This window comes from Psittacula echo, assembly GCF_963264785.1.
Source record: "Psittacula echo genome assembly, chromosome: 18".
NCBI classification, from domain to species: domain Eukaryota; kingdom Metazoa; phylum Chordata; class Aves; order Psittaciformes; family Psittacidae; genus Psittacula; species Psittacula echo.
Window position 1 is genome coordinate 5176920 of NC_137754.1, and position 27985 is coordinate 5204904.

At 43.4% G+C, this 27985-nt stretch overlaps 1 protein-coding gene across 2 annotated transcripts; it reads right to left on the reverse strand.

Moving 5' to 3' along the window:
• Positions 1–57: 57 nt before the first annotated feature.
• ALG9 (ALG9 alpha-1,2-mannosyltransferase) lies at positions 58–27975 on the reverse strand (the record flags this gene model as incomplete). 2 transcript variants are annotated; one of them, XM_080631703.1, is made up of 15 exons in its annotated part: positions 58–181; positions 8642–8772; positions 12434–12563; positions 12886–13033; positions 13808–13937; positions 16120–16274; positions 18132–18254; positions 23181–23286; positions 23429–23516; positions 23876–24011; positions 24980–25068; positions 25954–26024; positions 26815–26949; positions 27141–27279; positions 27875–27975. In XM_080631703.1, 15 exons carry the CDS (start codon positions 27973–27975, stop codon positions 58–60), a joined length of 1806 nt encoding a protein of 601 aa, XP_080487829.1. The 2 variants fall into 2 exon arrangements, with proteins under 2 accessions (XP_080487829.1, XP_080487830.1); XM_080631704.1 differs by lacking the exons at positions 18132–18254; positions 25954–26024; positions 26815–26949; positions 27141–27279; positions 27875–27975 and having other exon boundaries at positions 24980–25020.
• Positions 27976–27985: the final 10 nt, after the last annotated feature.

A 27985-nucleotide genomic window follows, 5' to 3' on the forward strand; every position in this document is an offset into this window, starting at 1 on the left:
AGGCAGCTGTCCAAGAGTGTCAGCAGATGCCCTTGATTTTGATGCCCAGGTGTGTTGTTAGCCTCCCATTTTTTTCCTGGTTTGCTTCAACCTCCGGGCTTTCAGAATAGTATAGTTTGCATACCATGTGTACTGTTCTGAGAGAAGAGGGACGTAGAATGCACGCAGCAGCTTTGAGGACCTGAAACCAGAAAGGAAAATACAAATCATCCTTAAAGTGCTCATTGGCTTGTATGGTCAAAATGGGACAAATGAGGCTTTGCAAAAGATTTGGGCTGGTGAGTCAGTGATGTGAGGAATGCTAATGGTTCAGGCATATAAAGCCCAGTTCCATTTTCTCCTTGTCAATGGGACCGAAGCTGGTTTGTTCCAGCACCACCAGTTTAAGAGCAGCAACCTGCCCAGTTTTTCAGCATGCTGATTGTCCATTCCAGTAGGATTAGGAGGGAGAGAGAGCAGGAAGGTGTTGTAATTATTGAAAGAAACTTAGATCCCAGTTATCACTATCCAAAAAGCAGGCAATACAGCCCCGTGGGCCTTTGGCATCACACAGAGAGACAGGCCTCCCGTTCCTCAGGGCACACTATGAAGGTGAAAATAGCAAGGCTGCATTTAGCTCCTGGCATCTTCTCTTTTCTATCCAGTCTTTCTGGCTGCCTATTCCTCCACACATGTCTGGAGAGCAGACAGAAGCTTTGATGGGCACTGGCATTTTGAAGTTTTGCTCTTGTGTTGAAGGTATTGAATTAAAGAGGGATGGACTGCTCTAAAGCCTACAAGGGAGTTTGCAGCAGGCTGCCAGCATTCACTCCATGCCCTGCTAGTGCTGGGAGCTGGCATTTCACAGCACTTTGCAACAATTGGACCACTGGAGTACTCGAGCATGGAGGGTTTAATGGCTCCATCAAATTAGTACTTTTTGTTTGGCTGCTAATTGCTGGAGCTGTGCTGAGTACATTTTAAATGCATGTATTCTCTTACTGAGCAAACTAATAGTACAATCCAGGTTTAAATGTGAAGCAGACAAATAAAATGTACCTTCAGCAGCAAGGAGGCTTCAAAAATTGAGCAACTTACTGAAAACAGGGCTGGAGCAGAGTCTTGCTTACTCTGCATTGAAGGTTCTCTCTTCAAGATCAACTTGTTGGTAAACTATCCACCCTTCACAAACATAACTCTAACTCCATCCACATAAAGCTTGGAAAAGCAGCAGCAGCACTCGAATTTGATTTGCAGCCTGCTAAGTGGCCAGGGATGGTACAGATCCAGCATGTACTTGCTGGTCACTGCAATTCACATGGCTTTGCTGGTAACACAGCCAATGTTCTGGACACCCAATTGAAGTCACTTTTTCAGAAGAAAGCTGAAACGTGTTTTGTTTGCTTATTGTAAGACAGCACTGGGTATCTTTCAAAAATGCAGCCTAAAAACACAATGGCAGGAACTGCCACTGTGAACTACATCTCCCTGGAGGCTTCTAGGGTTCTTAAGACAGCCTTACTGCAATTCATCTCCTGCAACTTGGAGTAAAAGTCCAGCAAAAGACTGCTGATACCTACTTGCATTGGCATAGCACCACTCAGCAGCAGGGTCCTGTTACATAAGACGCCATACAAGCCGAAAGCAAGGCATTTTTGTCAGATGAAATCTTCCCTCTTTAAACAAAGTGACAGACTAACCAGTATTCTTCCCACACTGGAGAGGGGAAACTGAGGCAGAAAGTATTATCTATCCTCAGAGAGGCTGAACAAGCCTGAATTCCTAAAATGTACAAGTCCTCCTAACTGTGAGATTGCCTCCTTTCAACATCCAGCATCTCCTAAGCCTGCTTTTTGCCAAGCACTGGGCTTGTGCTTTAGGATATGAAAATGCTGATTGCTTCACTTGGAAGAACAAAAGGCTCAGTGATAATACTTAGGCTCTTTACAAATTGTAAAGCACCCAGTGAAGTTTCTAAATAAAAGAATCACTGGAAATGGCTGCTCTTTGTGAATTCCTGAGGTGCTGGAATCAGAACATGTTCAAAGCAGAATCTCTTAGTAGCAAATAACTATGCAGAAGATGGTAATTTTGGTGTATTCTGAACAAGGAACAGTTTTTGCAGCTGTCATTTCCTTGTGTCTGGAAATTGGAGGTCAGCCCTCCCGCCAGTCACTAGAAGCAAAGGCATCCCTTGGAAAACAAATGCTTGATTTGCCTCCTCCATCTCTTGTGGCTAATGAACATCATGTCATTGCTGAACTTATTCTGGCATCTCCCCCTCTGAGCCTGACAACCCGCCATTGCTACCATGGCTGTTCTCTGTGACTGGTGTGGTTTCACTTCAATTCCCTTTAGCAAAGCAGAAGAAAAGAAAAACAAGAAAAAGCAACTGTGTTCAAGCTGCTTGGGATGCTGTTTACAAGAAGGAAAATGAAAAATATGGTAGAGTACCAGCTTGCTGCTACATCCTAAGAAAGGTACAGAAACTAGCCCAAAATCCCCAGAGCTCAGGATGTGTGTTTGGGTTAAAATGAAGTAATCTGTTGAAAGAGTCTTGTGTGGTTCAGCTCAGGGACAGAGAGGAAGGCAGCAACTTCAGCTGATGGCTGAGGTCCCAAGTATACAGTCTGTAGCACTGAAAATGCTTTCAGTTGCTCAGTCAAGACACAGAGCTGACAGCACCCACTTCACATCCTTTCCTTGACCTGGATGCATCCACATACTGGCTGCTTGCCCAGGCCAGCACTGTACAGCGCAGTGGGCACCCAGTAATGGTGGGTCTAATTGCTGGATGAAATAAAACTAAGCACCTGTATTTACCCTCAGTGCTGGTACCCCTCACAGTTCTGCAGAAACACCACTATCCTGTCTGTACTTCCTCTTCTTTATACTTTTTGTGAGAAGCACTCCTTATACCTTTTACTTCTTTAGCATTCTGACATACAGGCCCAATGCAGCTCACATGGTTGTGCTCATGTCGTCTTTACGGCATATGTTCAGAATGTGCAGGATTCAGCTTTTGCTTTTTAGAACAAAAGGATATTCCAGGAGCTGATAGTAGCAAAACTGTCCTCCCATATAAGCCAGCTTAGTGTAACTACCCTGAGTTTGCAGACAGCCTGAAACAACAGCTCTAAGCAACAAAAGCTCTCTACCTGCTCTTAACTTTGCTGGTAACTCAGCCCTTACTAGCAGCAGTTTAAATGTCAGTGTTCACCGCTTCACGGTTTACATCAGCAGTAAAATGGGAGAACACTGTTTGTAAAAAGGAGAGGCAGGAATGACTGATGGGAAAAAATACTGAGGGTGGAAAATGATGAGAAACATAGAGCAGAAAGATAGCTGTTCTTCCCACCAGTGGATGTCATACATAATGCCAAGGTACTCATGACAAATAACAATCCAGTGAATTAGTATGTAAAGGCCACAGCTGATCTACAATCCTGTACTCCTCCCCCAAAACAAGTACGTGCTTCTGGAACAAAGAGCTGTAAAATTCATCTAGCCAGAAGAGACCCCAAAAGTGAAATGATGTATTACTCAAACTGTCAAGGAGTTCTTGGTTGCCACCAGCTGTTAGTCAGGCTGCTGGTGCCATAGAAAAATGACTCTTCACTAACAAGACTTACAAAAGTGAAAAGGGAACAGTTTACATTGGTTCCAATTACCCAGACTAAGGATACAAGATAAAAAGAGGCATCTGAAAAATAATATTTATGTGCTCAGAGAATCGCATCCCAGACAGAAAAATATGAAACCCTGAATATGGCACAGTAAATGGTAGCACCAACATACCTGCTCCAGAGCTATAAGGTCAGCCTTTGCATTTGTTCAGCAGCAACTTTCTCACTGAAAGGAGATTCAGACGGGACACAAGCACAAGGCTGCTCTCTCTGCTGCAGGTAACTATATAGTAGCAAAGCCCCGGATGCCTGCTTTCAGCAGCAGCCATATCAGAACCACGGCTGCTGATGCACCTACAGCTCACGAAATCATGATTGAGCTTTAAATGCAGACAGGGAACCTTTACCTCCTGTCACCTTGCTTTGTCAGGCTCAGCAACCTCAGACAACAGATGGCACATGGAAGGGGTTGGGATGGCGGATGACAGTGAATATATATAATGTTCTATTTGCATTTGCTTCTAAATTTGTCCCCAGAGACTGTGAGTGTGTGTAGCCTTAATCAGCGTAGAGCTCCGAAGCAGCATGTTGGTACCATGAACAAGGCCACAATGACTCCAAGCTGGGTAGCCAAGAGTACAGTGCCATGCTACCGGAACACAGATGCAACAAGGCTCCTTCAGTGGTGGGTGTTAGGCTGCAGCTAATCAACAGGCAAATTCTGCCCAGCTCTTGCTGTGCTCCAGACATGGGAGGTATCCCATGTTCTAGGGGGACTGAATTCTTTTCCAGCTTTTTGGTTTCTAGGACAGTGACTGCTGCAGCACCCAGAGCAGCTCCCAGTTAGGAGCTCATTCACCAGTAGGCTGAGAAGAGCTGGAACCACAGTGCCATTTGGTACTGAGGGTATTTCTGTCAGTTACCTATCGGACTTTAGGAGAAAGCAACTCAAAGTCTTGTTCTACTAATGTCAGTGTAGGCTCTTCTGTAATGGAAGCAAGGACTGCTAAGTGAGTATGTCAGACTGACATGGAATGGAAGCAGTTAGATAAATATAGTGGTGGGAGATTTTTCCAAACTGCATCTTGTAGCCTGAACTTCTTACCCCAGAAACAACAGAAATCAGAAAGAAGTGTGAGAAGAAAGAACAGAACGGAATGGCAAAAAGAAGAGGCAGGAGGAAGTTGAATGTCTGCCACATGGGCAGGACCTAGTACCTTTAACTATAGGCATACACAGGAAACTCATGCTCAAAGCTCTCTGAAACCCCATTAATGTCTGTATTTCCTCTATGCGTTAAATTTTGTACCAACAATGTACCTAAGAAGTAATTTAGCCACTCATAAAACAAAAGTAGGGAAAACATGTCATGTAACATGGAATAAAGCACCATTAAAGGGAATGAAACAAAGCCTCTTATCAAACAAGGGTAATGATATGTTAGAACAATGTGACCGAATCATTAATTTTGCACTAAGAATATTTTTTTTATGGAAAACCCAAGCGTTTGGAGTAAGCAGACGGCTCAGCCTAAAGAGCTGGAAAATATGTGCCCCTCAGTGGGGAGCTGTAATATATTTCCCCTTTTCTGTGCCAGATTCGGAGTACTCAGCCAATATAGAATTAAATGGACCTTGGCAAAGCAGCTTCCTGAGGAGCATAATTAGCTGGTGGCTTGGAGTGCTCTCTAATTCAATTAGCAGCACCATTTATCAGAGCCAGCTGAGATTTACATTTGCACTTGCTGACGTCAATGTGAGACTCTCAGTGAGTCCCAGAAGCCTCCAGTTGAGCAGGAGTGAATTGAACTGCTGGGGTCATTTATTTTCAAAGAACAAGAGGTGGAGTTTGGGTCTGGGGGGGGAGGTGTGTGATGGGAATCTTTCCCCCAAATGCTCCTTTCTCTGCAGCCACTGAGCTACAGACCTGAAAACTACACTGGCAGCTTCCCTCACAGCCCGGTTCTGAAGTGACACTTCTGTTCCACCTTCCCTTTTGTTAAAAAGGCTGCATTTTCAGAGTGGTTTGTACTTCATAAGTAGCAGGGGACATTTCACAACTGTGTGGAAGCAGGTGCCGGATTTGAGACGTGTCATTCTGCTGAGCTGGGGAGAGGGGTGGTACATGCTCAGAAACGCAAACCCTCTGTATGGATGTTGCAGCAAAATGCCAATACTCAGATGCAAAACAATGGATAGGCATTTACCTGCGACTGCTATTACAGAGTTGAAGCTTCTCACTCTTTCATTCATTGCCAACAAACTCCTCGAGATTAGTGGGAAGCTAATAAACTTTTAGTTCAAGTGGGAAACTGCAACATAGGGAAGGTTTAAGAGACCTGGACAGAGTTGTGGGAGCACCAAGTTTCAGTTGAACACCTGAATCACTCATCCACCCTACCTCTTCTCCAAGGGCCAAACTACAGGAAGAAATACAAAATACATGACCAAATCAGGTGGGCCATGGTTTCTGGTTTACTGTTCTTCTCCAGGGGGAAGGGAATCTGTCAGACAAGCAGGGTGACAAGATGAGGAGACACTGCTGGTTCTCTCAGCACCAGTGGTACCCTCCCAGGTATGCACATGCCCTTCTAGTCTTTCACTAGCACTGTGCACTCCAGCTGCCCCACCTGCCGACTGCTGAAGGGACAGAGCCCAGCGCTCCAAACTGCAGGAGCTCTGAAGGTACTAACAGCAGGAATGGAAATCAGACCTGCTGCTATGGCAACCTTCCCTCTCCTCCAGCTGTGAGCCGTTGATAAGGAACAGCACGTAGAATTTCCATGCAGAACAAGAACAGGAGCAGAGGAGGCTGACAGGCGACACCAGCAGGGCTAAGGGTCTTACTGCCTGAGCTCCTCCCGGGACATGTTCTGCAAACCCTCTTTTATTCCAGTCTTTCACTAGTGCAACAGCATCTTTTGTTAAGGAGGACACAGCAGCTAGAAAGATCCTCTTTCCTCCCCATCACCTTTAGATGATGTTCTAAGGTCTTGCAAATTGCATTGCCAGTGAGTATGTTCCGCTTTCCCCACCCTCAGCGTTCTCCCTTTACATCTCATCATTACAGGGTCAGAACGCTCTGAAGTTTCAGGATCTCCCTGCGACTCCCTGCTGCTTCATTGGTGAGATGCTACCTTTACAACAAGCCAAGCTATTCCTTCCAGTGGTAACAGTCACATGCACTCTGCCTTCACAAGCCAGACATGAAGGACCACACACAGAAATCGACATCCCTGTACTGAGTGGGTTACCAGAGTTTGGCTGTGGGCTTGCAGAGATAGTTAGCCAACAAGAAGCATACAGCTTAGGAATCTAGCTGGAGTTTAGATCTAAATGCAGCACACAGTATCATATATCAAATCAAAATGATTGCACAGGTTTGCAGTGCCAAGCTCGGGAACAAATTACCAGCCTCAGTCTGGCAGGAAGTACTTTGACAGCATTGCCTCTAGAAGTACAGAGCTGCACCACCACATCTACCTATGTATTCAGCCAAATTCATAAGAAGCAAGCCAGATATTTGTGCATGGCAAGATGCAGGAGTTTAGCTGTAAATAGGGAAATTCCTTAGGCCTATCAATTTCCCCTAATAAGAAGGAAGGGGGAAAAGAAGAAAGAAAAATGTCATGAGTGACTTGCAGAAACAGCATTAAAGCAGTGAAGAGAGTGACAAGGACTCAGCTCATTACTGAGCTGTGTGTTTAACACCAGCTTAACTCCTTGCACTGATTCCAGTCAGCATTACAGCCCCATGGTTAAGCCAAGGTAGCTTAAAGGGTCACTTGGACATGACTCAGTACCTCTGATTGACTTCAAAGGACTTTAGATGTGGTCCAAACAATCAAAGCTTGGCTGTTTAGCAGAGGATAGCAAGATAAACCAGCTTTAAAAACACAAGAATGTGTCTTGAAAGCAGAAATGCACATGCAGGGGTACACGCTTTGCACAAAGAGTCCTTTGCAAAACTCTTAACACAGATGCTTCTTTTGCCTCATTAACAAGACTCACTGGCCATCTCATTCTTCTTTCCTAAAGTCCTGCCCAAATGTAACAGCAGGTCTCTTGGAAAACATAGTTCATAAAAGACCTTGCCAAAAAAATTTGTTTGTGTCAGCAAGCTGGGAACATTAGAGCACTCCTGGGAGCTGCTCTAACCTTATCACTCTTTCTCACTGTTCAACTGCTTTTACCAGCCCCCCTCCTGGAGAGTCCTATTACTAGGAAGTAATAAGGTCTCACATAGAAAATAGGAGGGCACTGAACTCTCTGATAGCCTTTTTTACAGAGATGTTTTTTTACAGAGCTGTCTTGTTATGACAGACACATGACCAGAACTTTAAATGACTTTACATGAAATAACCATCTCCTTACAGCTGGGAGTTTCCATATTTGCAGGAATATATTAACAACATTACCAGTTGGACAACCCTGATTAGCCTGAAGAACAGCAATTACAATCTCTGCTTCTCACAGAAGTTCCTGTTCAAACACACAAGCAAGTTGTTCAGTGAGCAGCAGAACTAATAAAAACCATATTCTAACAGGTCTCTTCCATGGATTCTCTGAAGCCTCATACAGGTGTGACCCTGCTGACTTGACGAGACTGCCTCCTCTCTCTGTCTGCCACCTTTTATAAAACTTTAAGATCTCACGTTCTTTGAGACTGACTTACACCTGCCTCAAATTTGGCTGAAACAAGTCAGCAGAATCAAAAGTCTCCTCAGAAAGCAAAACTGAAACATTACTGCAGCAAGAAGTGCACAGGGAGGATTCTTTTAAAAAATAATCCTTCTCAACACCCTTCCCAGCTAGCTTCACCCTTCAAAGCAACGTAAGTCGTCAATTTTGCAAGCAGAAGTTTGACAAAGGTTCCACTGTAGCCAGCAAGCTGCCTTTACTGGAAACTAGATTACAAGCTAGCATTTGCCAATGTATCTTTCCCCCCTATACGCAGCTACTTTTGCAAGTAGATAACAGAGTTAGTTCACAGACTTGCCAGTCTTTCTCCCTCCCTCTCAAATGTGTAAAGCATACCTGGAAGCATCTAGGAATGGCTTGTAGGCAATGGTTACCCAGTCGTCTTTGTTGGCAGAGTACCTTGGCTCCCTTGGGGTTTCAGCTGCTGTATCCAAGTCCACCAGATAGTGGCATTTGGAAATATCAATCTGCAAGAAGACAGACATTCGTGTGTTTTATTTCCTGTAGGCTTCTGGTTGTATATGTTCATTCATACAGGCTGTTACTTATCAATGAGAAGGGGTTAAATTTCTAACAATGAGTGAAATGCTTCATGCAGGACACATGGTAAAATATTTTGAATGTTTTCAAGTAAAACCTTTCAGGGGGAACACAGACTACCACTACTGGTCTGGTTACAAGAGGAGAGTTCTAGGGTCCCTCTCTAAGGAAGTACCACTTAAAGGAAGCACCACTTAAAGGAAGCAGTGTCACACAAATGAATTATGTGTGTGACTGCCCAGCTAAATGAGCTGTGGGCAATGTCCTCAGAAGACTCACATTATGCAACCTTCTCTTTCCTGCTGGGGAGGGTGCTCTTGGATATGAACAGGATGTACTATTCATTTATACAAATACTCTGTATCCTTTCTGGCTAACAGCCCCCTCCTCACAGGTACCCATAGCTGCTGAGGAATAACTCTGCCAAGACAATACAAACTTTCAGCTACAAAGAAACTTGAGCTCCTACCAGGACAAACTGTATTAATATCCATTAGAGATAAGTTTCATACAAGGTAGTCCAACAAAAGGCTACATTGTGTAGAAACATCTGCACTGAGTGTAAGACATCTAGAGGAGAGAACAGGTTGCAAATAAGGGCTGAAGTCCTGTTGAAGATCTAATTGTCTTTAAGTGATCTATGTCACATTTTCAGAAGTGAACTAATTCCAAGCCTAACACGTTTAAAGTGCACCAAGGTAGCTATATTATTACAATGCAGCAAAAATGAGCCCCTCACGGATGCAGCAGACATCAGCAAGGCTGAGCTTTTGCTGGCATAATGATATTCAGCCACTGGAGCAAAGCAAGTCCTATCAGGTGGATACCAGATGGCTCTGTGGCATCAAAACTGAGTGGCAAATGAGACCACACCATGGGAAACTCAGATGAGGAGAATGTTGAATCCACTTGCACTGTATGAGAGAACATTCCAGGCTCTGAGAGAGGTTCTGGCTCATTAGCAAAAAGACTCCCAAACCATTAACCAAGTTTTTCTCTAAGTGATGTAGAATCATTCAGAGAAAGACAAGTTACTGCCTCAAGCTCTAAGGCTGATCTCTCTTCTGTCATTCTAAATGCTCCCTAAAGGGTTGGTACTTCCAATGCATAGGGATTATCTGCCAGGTGAAAGAAAGATTTCCCTTCTATCACTGCCAGTAGAGCAGAGTGCATTCTTTCAAGGTACACTGAAGCTAAGGATAATATTCATGCTGGTCAGAGAGCAAATAGAGCACCTATGCATTTATTTGGGGATTTACACAAGACTTCAGTGGTGTACAGACCTTGAAATGTTTCTTTATAGAAAGAAGTCAGTCTTAGTGAACAGAACTGCAAGGAATTACATTCTGTCCTCTTCTGTTCTCCTTTCTTTCTCCTCCTCTCATTCTTCCTTTATTCAATGCAACCGCTATGCTAAGTGGTGGAGAACTGAATTTGATCACATCCTGAATTAACAGGAGCAGGCACAGTATAGCACAGAGATGAAGCTAAGGGCACAGCCTGCTGCTGTACTGCTGTAGCCAAAAGTGTCTCAGTGGTGTCTGGATGGATGCTACCCTGGCCAGTCTTGAGTACAACCGGAGCTTGTCTGGTTTACCACAGCTAAAGTTCAACTGTTTTGAGCAAAACCGGAGACATTTTACTGATCAAACACAAATTTCAAAAATAGGACCAAGCTTCAGGTGGTTTCTACCATTCAAAACACTGCTAAAGGCAATTGGAAAAGAAGTGAAAACAGTGGCTCAAAAAGCAACAACTCTGAAGGCAGCAGTCTTTAGCAGATTCAGCTTTTAGGCCTTATCTACTATTCCTGCTTGGATACATCCTTGTAAGAAACAATACTCCTTATCTCTTTCTTAACAGTTTCAGAGACAAATGCATCTCCCCGGTAGGACAAGTACAAGTTAAGTGCTGTTCAACATGATTAAGGAAGGAAGAATTGCAAAACAAGAAGATCAAATCACTCTTTTCCCCAGTGTCTCATAGCAACAGAAACACCGAGATTTACTCTTCAATTTTCAAGCAGAGCGGTAATAGATACTTACACCTGAAACTGAGAGATCGGTCCTATTTCTGCAGCCATTAATTGGTTTAAAGCTGCATGGCTCAAATCATCCTTTTAAATGATTTGTTTTCTCCCCTTTAAATGACCAATAGACTCATGCTGTTCAGATTTATTTGCTATGATGGTCCCTTCCAGTGCTTGGTAACTTTTTATTTCCTAAAGCAATCTGGGTATGTTTGCACTTATAAGCTCTCTAAGCTTGAAAAAAAGATCTTGTTCTCTTGGTGTTATTAGCAGGCCAGAAGTAAGAGTTTTAAGACTCCATTTAAAAATCACATTTTGTAGCTAACTTCTAATGTCCTAGGCCCTTTTGCTTGCATAAGAAATAATAAAATTGTAGGGTGACATTAAGAAACAACCATGAAACAAAAGTGTGGTTTGCTCCATTAGTCACAGGCTGCGCACCAGCCAGCTGTCTGTGCTAAAAATATGCCACAGTTAAAGATTTGGTAAATTAAATACACTGCAGCAGACAGCTTCTCTCAGGTGGGAACACGCCTCCTTCCCATTTCCAGTAACTACATAATGAGGCTCAAAATAAGAGTCTTTTAACCCAGAAGACTGATCCCGGCTTTTACCCACAAAATTTGCTCCTGTGTGACAGTACAGTATCCACTTTTATGAGCAGATCACAAAGTGCTTGGTACAATGTCTGAACAGGCCAAAGACAGGAGCCACATAATGAAGTATATGTTTACCGTCTTCAGCGAGATTATTCATGTAAACCAGAGACCTGGTCCATTATATGTGGGTGCTTCCTATATGCTGACAGACATACCAAAGGTACCCTCCAAGGTGCTAAGAGAGAATGAAGAAAATATTATGCATTTCTTGGGAGTTCCTCTCATTCAATCCTCTGGACAAAAAAAGAAAGGATGACTAAATACCTACTGCACTGCAAAGAATATTTAGTGCATTGCTAAGATTTAACCTGCTCAATAATTTTAAAGAAGTCAGTTGGCAATAACATTCATGTGTGCACTGGTTTTGTTTAGGTACCACAATACAAGCTAGCAAAGTAACAAATTCAGAACACCAGTATATATTTACAGATTCCCATTGAAATCCCTGATGGAATTGTTTCAGTAAAGTTCCAAATTAAGTCCTCCTTCTCAGTTGCAATTATGGTGTAAACATTTATATTTAAAAAGAAAGGAAAATACAAAGGAAAAATTAAATCCCTGCTTAGTGACAAATGCTTTCTGAGGGGATTTCAAATTACTCATTCAGTTCACTTTGCTGTGATCACAGTAACACATTATACTAAACCCAAAATTGCAATAAGTAAGAATTATTATTTCCACTTCTCCTTTTTTATTATGTCTTTAAGTGAAAAATAAGCAGATGAAATGCAAACAGAAACCACTCACATAAATGGGGAAATTTCCAAGTGCTGCAAAGAGCCCATCTTTTTCCTTTAACTTGTACAGTCCCATAGAAACAAAATGGGGAGACCCAAATATATGCATTCTATTAATACAAATTATACAGTAAGGTAAAGAAAACACGAATATAATCCTTACATATCGAGATGGCTCTTCCTTGTTTTGGTCATTCATATCAGTGGGAATGATCCGTGTGGCCATTGGTCCCTTGGCAAATGGTTTTGGTAACTGGCCTCTGAATTCTGAGAGGATAAACTGGAGCTGCCAACTGCAGAGAACAGTGTCAGAAAGCCCAGCAGGAAAATGCAGAAGCTAGTAACATGTTGTGTTGAGAAAATCAAAAGCATAAGGAAGAACATTTCATTCCTGAAGGTAGGCAGACCTGCTAGAGGAGCAGTCACACTAGAAATTTTCAGTAGCTTGTGGCCGACATAGTCTGATGACAACAAACTTCAGAACCCTTTGTTTTGGATAGACTGGTGTCATCAGATATACAAGGTCTTGAAGGTTACTCCCATAAATAATTCTTATGAGAAAAACCCCTTCTTATGAATCTCACCAAATTGTACCTTTTACATTAAATGACTTACTTATCTGGCAGGAGAAAGCTGCTTGGAAATCTGTGCCACTCCTTTCCCACACAGACATTAACGGGTCTCCCCTCTGGCACAGTGTGAATGCTTGGGTCAGAAGCAATCCTGTGAAATTCTGGGTAGAGATCCAGGGGCCCATGGTAGCCTATGGAAGGCAGAAAGTTTAAATCAAGGTAAAGAAAGAGGTGATATATACATGATTGGTTTTGAAAGACTACAATAAATTGCTCATATGTAACTTTTTAACTGATAATTTCCTGAATAAATTAATTGCTCTATGCTAAAAAGTGGCTGAATTCTAAAGCTCCCCCTCAATTTAGCAGTGCTTGTACCCTACCACCCTTATTCACGGTCTCCTGGCCTGACTGTCAATGGCTGCCATCAAGCAAAAAAATATTGATGAGATGAGAAGGTTCACTGCATGGCTTTGATTCAAGAAAGTACTTAAGGACCCTATCGAATCCATCTACATTAAGGACACATGCACCTAATTACAAGTTTTAAATGGAATACTGCTTTTTTGAGTGGGATCATGTTTGAAAATTAAAGTATCTGCTCTGGTACCAACCTGGATACAGGTTTTTATACCAATACTGTTGCACTGGCTGGAGGTGAAAGGCAGCAGATTTCTCACTAATAAAATTCTAGTAATTCATTCAAATACACATAATACATACATACATTCATACATATATGCAAATATATACATACAAATATGCATATACACAGACACACATGCAATCATTCATTAATGGTGACCATTAAGACTTACTCCTTTCCCTCAAACAATGACATCCAAGCTTACAAGGTTCCTTATCTCTACTGTGCTGCTACAGTCAAAGCAACACAACTTTGGCAGGCCTTAAGATTTGCCAAGACCAATCCCCAAGAAAGCATAGAGCAAATCTAATATACCAACCTCTGAATAAGGCAACAGAGCGTGACAATGACAAAAGGCCAAAGAGAAAGACAGTCCCCAGAGCCAACCAGTTGGAGGAAACTGTGTAGTGTTCCAGGCGGTAGCGCTGGAATATGAAGTGGTAACATTTCTGAGGAAGGATTAAACAAAGAGAGAGCATAAAATTACTTCAACTGTGGTATCTTCAGCAAAATTCTGGTTTTCATAGGACCTTTCAGCAGTGCCTGCACCTCCCACCACATCTTTGATCTTCATTTTTTCACTCAGACCAATAAAAAAATGCACAGAACTTCCCACGGTTCAATCATTTTTCTTAACTGATAATCTAGGGTATTTAAAGACATTTTCAGCTCTTTTCCCTAGGAAAGCCTCTAGTCAAACTGTGAAGTGTTCTCTACCAGGGCTCCAGCTTGGTTGTTCCCAGGTGAACCAGCAGCAAGTGTCCCTTTCATAGTGTTCCCTACATAGACAAGCCTCTTTTTCAATGCTGGACTAACTTCCTCTCTAACAGAAGTTCCGTGACCCTGATTTACTGAGTGACCTATGGTTGTTTACCCTGTCTGCACAAACTACAGCTTTGAAGTGGATAAAAATACACAGCACATTCTGCATCCACTTTTAAACATGAGCCACTGAAATTATTAAAAGGAAAGCCCTTTAGGTTTTACTATTTTAAAAGCCTTTCTTGGAACACCCAGAACTACATCCATACTTGGCTTAGTCCATCCCTCCTCCTCTGCCTTTCTGCAGGAGTGATTATTCACTTCCTATCCTAATCTTGTTTCTGTTCCTCTTGTCTTGTTTGCATTTTTCTCACAACAGCCAGATCTACATGGTCTAGAGGAGCAGACTCTGACGAGCTTGTACTGGTGGGCTATCAGTTCTAAACTCTCAGCTGGATACTAAATACTGGACAACATGTTATCAAACTGTTAAAATATGCAGGACAGAAATACACCACAGATTTTCCTAAAGCCATATTTGGGAAAGGTCCTAAATCACCACCCTCGATGAATGTTTTGACAGCACATAGCAATTCTCAGAGCCATGAAACTGCTGACATTACAGAGCTTGACCCTGTACGAATGTAAAGACTGAAACTCATCTGAGGTGCTCCAGCTTAGCACTGCAAAGCATCAGCGGTGATGGAAGATCAAGGTCAGAATAGCAAGTGAACAGGGAAAGAGTTAAGAGTGATTTGAGGGATGTGGGAAATGGTGGTGGGGAGCCCAGGACAAAACAGCCATCAGTGGTGCATAGCAGGACAGAGGAGTAATAGCAGAATGAGGCCAAACAGCTGGAAGAAGCTCAAATAGGCTAGTAACTGCATTCCTGCACCTCTCTAACAGAGGAAAGATGAATAATTTTCAGCTTTGGAAAGATCTATATCAATCTACATCAGTGCTTTTACCCTGTGAAGTGTTTCAAGTGACATTTACTAAACATCCAATTTTTGGCTTTTCCAAATGTCCAATGCGTTTTCCCAATGCCTAAACAAGATCACTTTTCCTTTTGTAAATTAACAAAGGATTCTTACTAGAATACAACAAAATGTATTTCCTACATACACATATTCCTACCCCTTAAAGCTTGCTTAACAGCAGACAAAGGAGGCACAATGCTATAATAAGTTACTAATCCTCATGACATCTCTTGGATGTTGTTTTGTATTGACACTACAGCACCACAACTCTTCCTCACCAGGAATTCCCACTTGGGATGAGAAAACAAGTTGAAGTCATCATGAAATAATTAGTGGCAAGGAAATCTTCTCAATCATTTATCACTTCACTTCTGATCACCTTATAAAGCCATGAAATCTGATCTTTTTTTGCTGGGTTGTTAAGCAGTCTGCACTGAAGTCCAAGATTATTAGATGAGCTCATTCTGCATGATACTCGGGAGGGAAATCCCAAACATTTTTGCTTTTACATCACATCTTACAGAGAGCTAATAGTTTTCCACATACTCTCAATCAGCCTGCAGAGGAAGATTATGGTTCAGCTTGTAAAATCAGCAAGACATACACAGAGTGTTAGAACAGCTGTGCCTTTTGCTTCCAGAGTCTGAACACCTATCCGTAACACATGGTTCAAAAATAAAACTGTACCAGCTAACATACTAAAGACAATGATCAAAAGTTATGCACAGGACAGTCCCGAACTACGTAATCACTACAGACTGTGTCACAGACACAAATATTCTGCAGATGCTCCCTTACTTTGGGAAGCAATGTTAAAGCAGTCAGCTAACAGTTATGCTTCCTAAAGGTGTGAGCTCATTAAAAAAAAACATGTTCCACTTAAACTTACCTGAAGAGCAGAGAGAGCGACAGCACCACAGAGGCAGATGAGGGGATAGATGGGAAAGAGAAACCTCTCTTCTTTGTGGGGCTGACTGAAGAAAATCATGATCCAAATGTACATAGGAGCTAGAGTCAGCCAGTAGGGACGGCCCAGATTCTGAACTGAAAGAAACAAACACTCAGCAAAGTAGTAATGTAAGAATAAGGGGTTTATCCTCATTCTCACAATCAAAATTCCCTTTTTCAGACCAAAACCATTGCCTTCAGACACAAACACACCATGTTCTGAGCAGCTGTGTGCTAAAATCCAGGTAACATGTGCAAAGAGTCAGTACAGAATTCGATCTAAGGATTTTCATAGATTGCTACCATGCTAACAATTTCAACAAACTTTAGAAGACCAAAAGCAGAAAATCAGGGACTGTGTTACTGAATTCAAGCGAAAGACACAACCCATCAAGAATTTACATGTCTAAACAGGCAGCCAGAAATACTAGATTTCCTGCTGTATATTATGCTGCACATGAAAAGATCAGATAGGATCTCCTCTGAACCTACCCTTCTACTTACAAATGGTTGTTTAGGGACTGAAATTTCCACTACCTTCATTGCTTCATTACAAAAATAACAGCATGAAAGGTCTCAGAGGCACCTTCTGCTTAACAGAGGAAATAACTGATTCAAAAATAACAACAATTACCCCAAATTTTAGTCACACTGAGGAGGGCTCTACAGCGCCTGACAATTTTCAGTCCCTTTTCTGTCCCCTTGGTACTCCCAACAGAAGAGTTAAACAATTAAGCTAACGGCATTTCACAGACAATAAGAACAAAGCACTTGGCAGAATCGTTCCTGCTGTTAAGTACCAGAACACCAAATGAACAGCAGGATATCTTGCATTTACAGGATCTCCTATTGAGCTTTTACTGGTTTCTGACAGTATGTCCCTTATATCCAAGGAACAGATATAAGCAATAAACCTGTTAACGTACATTTTCAGCAAGGATTATCATGATTTTGTTTCTTGTATTCAGTAAAAAAATGAGAGTGAAGCACTAATTGGACAGATGAATCTGGAGGCTGTTGATGACACAATGAATCTTCCCTAGGAAAACAGTGACGAAGAATTTATGCTTCCTCAACACCTTTTTCTTCTCTAGAGTCAATTGCCAAATGTCATGTATTTAAACTGATGGCATTTTATTTAAGATAAAGTTCAACGTGAAGTAGGGAATATTCTAGTTCCTCTTTTCTCTACTTCAGTATATCCACACCTATGGGGAAGACTTCCCAAAGCATGTGATATCAAGACTGTCCTGCCAGAGCTTAAGTCCTGCAAGCTGAAGAGTGCTGCTCCCAACATGGGCAGGAACAGCAGAGACCAGAGGACACCTATTTGTAGGCTCTGCCCCAACAATCAAAAAGGAAATAACTCTGTTCTCTCAAATGGCTGCTAAAAATCATTATGGCAGAGGTATAAAAAAATAGCAATGGAAGAGGCAGTAAAACGTTCCCCAAATAACTCTAAAGTTTACCACTTTCAGGGGCAGATAAGATGAAAACAACAATAGGTACTTAGTTTCCTTCTCCCTTAAGATTTTTGATGGGGTTATCTCTAATGCATTTGCATGTATGGCTTTAGGTTACGTACCATACAACTTGCTAAGCTTACTCTGGGTATGGATAGTTCAGCCTTGATAACACGCTGTTCCTCCTGAGTTGGAAGCAGAGAACACAGGAATCATCCTTAAAAAGAGGTATGTTTCTGCCCTTTTGCAGACAACACGTGAGTAGATGCATCTCACTGTGCATTCTTTCTACAGAGCAACTCCAACTGGAGTCAATATTGGACTGAATAATAAACACTAGGAACTTTCCTATTACTCCAAAGACTTTCTGTGAACCTAGTTTCACTTCCAATAAAGCAAAGCTGCTCTTTGGCAGGAAAGCTCTCCCTTTAGCAACAAGGCTGAGATCTGGGCTGTCTGTGCTTGGCTCTCACAGCTGTCTTGCACTCACCATGAAATTTCTGAAGCAGACACTCCATGAGACAAGTCAATGGCAGCACAAGCAGTGCCAAAATAAATGCCACGTTGAAATTCAGAAAGCCATTGATGAAATAGAAGGACCAAGGCTCTGTTCCTAAAGGATGAGAAAAGGAAACAAGAGTTTTTAGATAGAAGCATGCATGAGATCTAGGTGTAACAGCAGCTTCATTCCTTCTCTGCCTCACACAAGCAGAGATAATCAGCAGCAGACATCAATTCACCCCATTGCAAGCATAGTGGAACCAAAGAAGAGAAAGGGTGTGGACAGAACATCTTGCAGCTGGACAGACGATGTAGCCCCGTGGAATAACTCTGAGCCATCTCAAAGCAATCTCATTGTTCTGCCCTTCACCCATAACAGTGGCATGAGAGTTAGTCAATAGCCATACACAGGCACCAGAGTATCTCACAATCATGGCTGACCACGACACTCCATTGTCTTCCCTTTCAGAAATTACCATTCTTTTCCTTCCTTTTTCACTGGGTCAGTCATTATCACACCTGCTGCTCATGAATCACAGGCCACTCTAACAGTCAGCCTTGCCCAGCAGAGTTCCGTGACACAGAACTCACCCTTGCGTTAAGAAAGGCTAAACAGCAAGAAATTGGAGGCAGAAACCTGTAAAACTAGGAAATTCTACTCCAAATTAATTCTTTCTAATTGCAGAGAAGTAACAGAGGAATGATACAAAAAACCACAATGTTAATAAGGGATCATTATAATTCTGGAGTGATGACATATGCTCCATGTTGGCAGAATAGAAAATGTACTAAAAAAGAACAAGAAAAAGAGTTCACACTCACACTTCACCCCAGCAAAGACTCTGTCACTAAAGTTCATTCGGATGCTAGTTTTCATGCCTCCTTAGAATCAACACTATTTAAAATATCCCTACTTCAATTAGTTCTTACAGTGTAGCTTCAAACAGCAGCAAGCCAACTGCGCCTCCTAACATGACACACTCGAGTATTTGTTGCAAGCTTCAAATGATATAAATTGAAAGAAATTCCACAGTCCAACTGTCATTTATTTGGACTCTTAATTCAGGATGCTTAAAATCCTGAACAATAAGGAATGCCAGTTCCTCTCACACATTTTCCACTCTCTCAGTGTGATTAGCTCAATCAGTCAGTAAATGACACGCGGGGGCTTTAATCACTGCACTGTTGTGACATGCGTCACATGCCACAGCAATTTCCTGCAATCAGAGCCACTTAAATAGGGTCCATGTTGAAATTAATCAGACAACTGAAAAGCAGCAAGGAAAACCTGAAACTTCTGCAGCTCCTACAGCCAAGTATGATTAGAAGCTGCACTAGTAATGTCAGAAACATGTCATTGGAGATACTAAGGCCAAGTCCAAGCAACAGAGGTTCATTTAGGAAACCTTTAACTATAAGCACTGAAAGCAAACAGCAATTACAGATTTGGCTTTTGAGGATTAGGGGGCATTCCCTCCAACTGCCTCTTAATTCTTTCAAGTCCTACAAGAACAAAATCCTCAGCCTGTGAAAGGCTGAATATGGGGTACTGTAGATTGAAAGATCATGCCAAATGATGGACATGACAGTTATCTGTATGGCAACATTCTAATAGTAACAACGACCCTTCCCCCTTCTCTAGACTCTGTTGGGCACTCTCCATATGTAAGGACAGCAATTCTAAATAATCACTGTGATAGATCTTGAACACATACCGAAAGCCTATCGTTTTAGGACTAAAGCATACTACTCTTCCTAGGGCTGCTGACTGTGATATGTCTGGGAGAGAAAACCCGAGGCAGTCTGGGCTATCACACTATAAATCTCTCAGTGGACATTTAGAAAACGTGTGTGCAAAGGAGGCTTTGCTTTCTTCCCAGCCCTGCGGCCTTCACACATTCTCTTCTGAGACAATAGTGCAGGTTTTCAAAGACTTACAGCAGGTTAACACGGTTCGGCCACCCTAGTAACTATTGCAGTGGAATGCCAAGGCCACTCCCTATATGGAAAAAAAAGGACTAGATATGGATTCTGTAGCCTGCTTCCCCACTCCCACTGCTATGACCCACAGCCACTTTATCATAGAAGATGCCAGAATGAGATAGAAAGCTTCTTAAACTGATACAAACTGTTAACCCTCCCGTGTTTTCTGGCTACAGTTAAGCTGCACAGACAGGTCCCAGATCTTTACAGGATAGTATCAAGGCCCATTCTGTCACCCTTCCACCTGCCCTGGCTGCTATGGCAAATAAAGGAAATTAACTATGGCTTTCTCTAGTCTGGTCCCTGATTTGGTAGCCTGGGACTCAGCAATGATGGACTCTTCATGAAACACACCTCCTCCGCAATCCAGATACAGCCTTAAAGGCCCTGAGGTGTCCTGAGGGGCTCTGCTAATAAGGAGGTCAGCTGGTCTGAAGCACAGCTTTAACAAAAAGGCTACTTTCCCACTTTCTCAGGGTTCTTTTTTCAGTGTGACTGAACTGCCCTTAAGAATTAAGCACTGGAACCTCCTTCTCCAATGAGGGATTTTCTTCTCTGGATGAGGAAAACAAACAAACAAAGAGAAGAACAGTGCACACAGGCAAATTAAATAATTCACAGACACCAGGCAGAAAGCAGTAGGCTTGGTCACTGTGATGACTCACCCATTCAGAGGCATTCAGTCTCAATGCCTCCCAGGGCAAAATGCTTTTATTCTTGTTATCCACAACGACACAGAGTGATCTGAGAAAGAGCTGCAATGTAAAAAAAAGAGCAACCCTATGGCAAGAAGTCCTGGCCCAGAACAATGTCCTTCAGGCAGGGAGGGACACTAAAGAACTCTCCATGCATAGTACTGTTGGGAACATGCTTCCACAGCATCACCTTCAGACCATGACAAAAGATTTAACTGCTTACAAGTATGCCACACGCTGGAGCTGAGCAGATCTGGGCTGTAGGCAACACTGATGAAAGCAGTGGGAAGAACACTGTGGCCCAGTCAGTTCATGGCATTACGGTTCCATGGGGATAACCAACTGTCAGACTCTGAGCCAAAAACCAGTTTGAACTTTGTGCTCTGTGACAGGCTCTGGGAACAATTCTAGAAATCAAACCCACACACACGGTCACAGAACTTAACAAACCACCATGCTGCAGCTTGACCACAGCAATGGTGAGAGCTCTCAGGACAAAGCAGAGGAGTTGTAGAATAGGCTTAAAGCTATGGTGCCCACCCTGTGTGTGTCACAGGCTAAAAGCCTGCATGCAGGCAGGAACTGTAGCTCAGCTGTTAAGCAGGAACCAAGCCACAATGATGTGATCCCGAGTCACAACCCTCATTCTAAGCAAGCCTGATTCAGTGCAAGTATAATAAATAGTCTACTTTCTGCATTTCACTTATTTTCACTCTGTTTAAGAAGCAGGACTCAACAGAGCAAGATGTCATATAACTAAGCTCCAGCACCTTCCCACCCAAGCTGAACAAAGCTTTCTGAAGTTCCATCACACTGCAAGTCACAGCCAAGGCTGATTGCAGGAAGTGGGACCAAACTTTCGTCATAAATTCTGCATTCTTAGAAGAAATGTACACAGAAACCCCCCAAAGCCTCAGAAGCAGGCTTAGGGATATAGCTTAGAAGCTTTTTTCCCTTAGCTGGAGAAACGTAATCACCCCAGGGAAATATTTATTGCACAGACTGTATTTATCCAGAAGGGTGTTGCTAAAGAAAAAACAAACAAACAAAAAAATCTTGCCTCTAGAACTCCAGAATTCAGGCAAAAGGAAAAATACTGTGGTGCTTACACTGAACATGATATGGGTTGATGACTCTACAGCCTCCAGCAGCTCCTGCTCTCATCATGTGAAAGTTGGGAAATCCCAGCTCCAAAGCCAAAAGGGATTGGCCAGACTCTCATCTCCCCTGGTAGTGTTATTTCTCCCAAGTGTCTTGAAGCTCTCTAAACACACAGCGTTGTCCTGGCCGCATTGCATTAAAGAGCAATTTCAAGCAAGCTCTTTCACTAGCCTGAGGATGTTATATGAATGTCACTATGAATAAAACACTTCAGAATAGATTGGTCCCTGGAGGCTTCTGGAAACAACTCATGCACCACTGTGGAAAAGGTCAAGCAGAAGCCCATGCCAAAACCTATCAGAGACAAAGCCTGGAGTTTACTTATAGAAAATTCACAGCAACTGACTTCAGAGCCTTCCTGCAGAGATGAAGAAACGTGGCAAAGCAGCTGCTGCCCTGCTGTGTCACAGCACAAGTAACAAATCACCACTCAGCACCACCCAAAGCAGCCCTACAAATGAACCAGCAAATATGGCCTGAAGGGCACTGCAGCCTTGCTGCTAACCACTGCTGAATCCCTCCTAGAATATCTCAACAGGGCTGAAACAGATGACGCAAGGATCCTACACCCTAAGCTCCCTGAGGTCCCTGCCAGCCTCTCTGAAGCCCTGCTAGAAATACACTTTTCTGCTTTTCAGTTCCAGTAATACCATGGTATGAACAATTTAGCACAGCGGCAGCTTCCAGACAACCAACACAGCATTGCCACCAAGGTTTAAGAAGGTACCAGCCATTTAGGATACTGGCACCTACAGAGTTATGGACTCTGCACTGTTATCCACTTTCCCAAGGTTCTGCATCATGACTCTGAGGAACAGACAAGAACTCGATTAAAGCTGACAAACACACACACACACGTATTGCTTGCGCCCAGAGCACTGGCGTAGCATCCAGACACGTTTGCTACTCCAGTTCTCTGCTGTGACCCTAAGACATCTCACGACAGAGATGTTACAGAATTTGAAAGCAAACAAAAGCATCTTAACAGCGTGCAGAAATCCGACAATGGCCTGCGGATTCCCAGCTCGAGAGAGACATCCTGTGACAAAAAGCTGGAACTGCATCCCCTCGGAGCTTGGCAGCTGCTTTTGCTTTAGAGTACACCAGAAAAAGGATTGGCAATCCGTGATGGGTCACGGGAGCAAGACAGTAGCAAGAAAACCGCCGACTCCCTCTGTGTCGTCTTGTCTTAAACTCACCATAGAGATCAGGTCCATGAGAGGTGAAGACATTGTATAAAACAATGTTGAGAGGTGCAACTACCAGCTTCCCATAGTAATAGCTGTCCACAACTACCAAGGGCACCTGAAAGAAAGCATCTATTACTTCAAGTGCCAAAAGCTTTTGGCCAGACTGCCCAAAAACTTCATGTGATTTTCTTAACAGAACCCACCCTTTCTATTGCAAGCCAAATCCACTCCCTCTCTGCATTGTTGCACGCACTTACCAAAAACAGGATCAATGACACCACACACCAGTTGAGGAAACTTTTCCACCTCTGCTTCAGTATCAAGAAGTCAAAGGCAATAGGAAGCCTGAAAGAGAGACCAGCTATCAACTGGAGACATTGTCTTCCCCCACTGCAGGTTTTTCTACCCCTTCAAAGAAAGTGGGACAGTAGCTGGAAAATAACCATAACTGCACTGGTCTCTGCCTCTACTCTATATTCCAGTCATCAAACTCAGGTTTCACTCTCAGTATATTAGGGTAAGGAAATCGTCCCAACCTAGGTCCTTCAAAAGCAAAGAAATCAGGCTATGGAAGCCTGCAGCAATGATCTGGACTAGGCTGGCAGCCTGGTCCCTGCTAGTTTCTTCCTCCGGCCCCTACCTTCTCCCCAGCCAGGCAAGAAACATTTGCAAAGCACAAAACTTCTGAACCCTCCTCTCCTTACCCAAGAGCTGCACTGAAGGGCCAGCCCAGAAAGGCGCCAGCAGCCACCCCCAGCACAGCTACAGAGGTCTTGTCCATGTACCAGCCAGTCATGGCAACCACTGTGGTGTACATGCAGAAACTGCTGGGGAGAAAAGCTGCAACACAAGGTAAAAATAAGGTTAGCACAGCTTTCCCGCAGTGGGAGAACTGCACGAGGCCAAGATAAGACTAATAATCTCTCATTCACTCCATTGAAATAGAGATGCTGTACTGGACGTGTTCATCTAAGTGAAAGCAAAAATAAAAGAGGATTCTTCTTCTTGTTCTGTCAAGACAAGAAATACTCCCTCTAAGTATGAAGGCCTCTTTCCTTGGTTGCACTCAGCAGGGGTAACCAACAGCATCCACAGTTACCACCTGTAACACTTGCTATACCCTCCATATTCTGCTAGGTTAAAAAAAGAATGAAAGGAACCTGCTCAAGTGGCAGCAGATGTGAGCTGACTGGATACAGTCTCTGAAACAACTGAGCAGAGACTGGCGAGAAGTGAAGAATGAGACCCACGACACTGCAAAAACAAAGGGAAAGTCCTTTCTCCACTCACCATAAACAGAAAAAGGGTAAAACAGGAAATCTCAGCATTCATAAGGTGTAGTACTTCCCTTTAAGCTTCTGTGGGCACACAGTACAAAAAAACTTTGCTCAAAGTCTCCCTTTGCACCTTCCTCAATACCTTCGGCAGGTGTTTTATAAGTCTTACAGTGGTTGGCTAGGCAAATGTGTACAACCAGCCAGGGGGACAGGACACACAAGCAAAAAACAATGCTAAAACATGACCCTCCAAGAACCGCTTTAAAAGGCAAGCCCCATCCCAGAGAAACTAGAGGCAGCAATAAAAACAAACATGCCCTGGAAACTGAAAGATACAAGAGCATGATGCAGGGAACATAATTTGAATCAACACCTATTCTGTCATCACACCTGCCAAAGAAATACATGCAGCAGAATATGACAAACAATTGCTGAAGAGATATTTTAGTGCTGTGGATCTTCTTCTCTCTGGACCTGGCTTTGGTTTCTATGGACAAAGTAATGGTTAGTGTTATTGCTAAGCGATCTTACCTGCAGATGAGCAAAACATCCCAGTGCTGAGCACTAAGAAGGCCAACATCAGCCGGCTCACATGTAGCCCAAACTTCTTGCACACAGCCCTAAGGAGGCAAAAGAGAGTTAGACGGGCCAAAAATATCCTCAGTACATAAACGAACAGTATCCAGTGCATTCAAATCCACACACAATCAATGGAGTATCCTGACACCTTTATGGTGGGTGAGTCTCATTAGTCAGCCACTGAAGGTAACCTGAAGAGCAGTATGGCTGCCTCTGGCCTGGGATTTCAGATCCTCATCAATTACATTAGTGCAAAACTTGAGAAGACACTTGGCTTATATCAGTGTCAGTTGTGTTTGTACAGATCTCAGGAACTTAGGGAACCCGCATTGCTGTAACAACATCAGTCTAAGATTCTCACCCCTCACAAAACCCCAATGTGCAAAAAGCCACAGCTCACATTTTAAAAACCAGGCTATTGCAATCAAAAATCATGTGAGCCAATAGTTTGAAAGCCACAAATGAAGAAGCAGCAGGTAAAACTAAAAATCCAGCTTAGACAAGATAATTATATGTTCAGGCTACTGCTTTTAGTGGATGTAAATACCATTAGCAAATACACTACAGACAGCAACAATCAAAACTAAAACTCACTATGATAAGCAAACACAGCACCAGTGTCTCCTCCAGCACAGCTCAGTTTCCAACACACCCACCCTGCTTGCTGGTATCAGTGAGAAAAGGAGTGTAGTCAACAAAACACTGGAATGGAGATGTGGGTGGCAGATCTAAGAACATAATTTTGTCCTAACAGTGAAATTCAGACCAATATTTCATTAAGTCATCATGAGAATACATTTCAGAGGTTCACTGTGAAATAGCCAAATTTACCAGACACATGAGCTTCACAGTATATTTCCTGTTGCAATAACTGAATGTGTTACATGACTCCAAAGCATTCCCTATAGACAGCTTTTAACACTCACTTGTAGAAGTAGAGTTCACAAACGCAGCTCAGGAAGGCCAGGAAGCATCGGAGAAAGTAGAAGACAAGAACCTAGGCGACATATTCAGAGTCTGAACAAGGCTTGCCATAAAGGTCATGCACCTGATTTTAACAAGTTTTTAGCAAGTGCGGCAGTTGTCAAAGAGCCTGTTCTTGGGAGACCTAAATCCCAACCCCAAGGGATGCTGAAGATGCTGCCAGCTCAAGGCCTAGCTCTCTAACACTGAAGTCCTTTACAACACACAAAGTGAGCACAGCCCACTGAATTTACAGAACTACCCCCTTTTGTTTTCTGTTGTGCAGAAAAATGCCAAGTATGGCAATGGATACCCAAACAGAAGGCATTTGGTGCTTCTTTTACATTTCAATGAATTCAGTTTGCAATATTCCTTACAAAATAGTAACTTATTATTATAGCTTATTGGAAAAACAAGCAAACAAACAGTCATTGATAACTGGCATAAAAAACAATTCAGGCTTCTAAAGCATCAGGGTGAAACTCACAAGAGTGGACGAGAGCAAATGGCTTCCAGCTAACTGTTCCCAGGCTTGCACACACTCAACAGGCCCAGGAGCAACCAGCTCCTCTGAGACAGCTTCTCAATCAAATTCTAGCCTTAAGGAATTTTCCTGCAACTTCCCAATCACTTTTCCTCGGATCCCATTGAGTCAGCTTACAAAGCCTTGCAAATTATTACAGGAAGGGAGGTGTTTGTAAACAAAGGGGTGTTTTGTAAATACTAGTCCTTTTCACTGCAACAACAAAGCAAGCACCTGTTTAACACAGACTAAAGGCATATTTATTCATCAGAAAAGAAACTTTCACAGCTGGCTGATTTACCTTATTAGTTTGTAGAACTCTAGCATGGAACAAGGCTGGTAAGGCATGAAGCCACAGGTAAGCATAGGAGCGGATGGCATAGGCTGGAGAGTATTCCCATGTCTGAAACCCCTTTCCATAAACGAGGTAGTGTGTCTACAATTCAGATTAAATAAATAAGTATGCATTACACAGAGCAGACAAGTTTGCATTTCTCATCTCTGAATCCCTGAGTAAGAAAATTTCTCTTTGAAACACAGAGATTAGCACAAGGTTCAAGATAAATCTGCATTTGCACAGGCCAACTACAAATTCCCAAGTATCTTGGAGGAGAGAAAGCCACTTACCGGTTCCCAATAGTTAAAGGTCTCATCGCAGTCAGAGATGTTGCTTAAGAGAGCTGCACAAAACCTGGCTGAAATGAGACACTTAAAAGCCGTTGATCCTTCAGGAGCCCAAACTTGTCCTGCTTTGCTCCCAGATGATCTAGTTCAAAGAGAAAAGTACAGATACACACCCAGAAGACTCGGTAACCAACTCAAGACTAAAAATGAGACACTACACAAAGAACAGACAAACGTATCTGCACCTCTGTCACCTAAATACGAATGAGTCTTTCATTCACTGCTTTCTTCGGGGCATACTGGCCCCTCCCAAAGCAGCACCATCTTCCACTCCACACCATAATGGAACAAGGGCCCTGGGTGCTTAACCCACCGCAGCAGGACGGCCCCCCAGGACCTGTCCTCCTCCCACCACCAAGGCCACGCAGAGCTACCACAGGCCGGGGAGGAACTCCACCCACAGGACGCCGGGAAGACCGCACTCCCACCGCACGCACTGAGCCGGGGGGCTCGCTGCGGGCTGTGAGCACTTTCAGGACGCAGAGACCAGGAAATACCTGGGCGGGAGCTCGCAGCAAACCCGGCCCCGCCAGCGTCTTGAGGATGCCGCTGCGAGCCCGCCCACGACAGGCGGCCGCGCGCACCGCCCGGCTGCTGGGGCACGCGCCCGGCGCCCACCGCGTCCCAGCCCCGCCTCGCCGCGGTCTCTCCCTCCCGACGCCGGCCCCAGCACCTACTCCAAGCGGGCTTCCTCCGTGACCGCGGCCTCCGAACGCGGCCGGGCCGCCTCCCCGCCACCTCCAGCTCGCAGCCGCTGCCGAGCCCCCTTGGCGGCCATGCCGAGAACG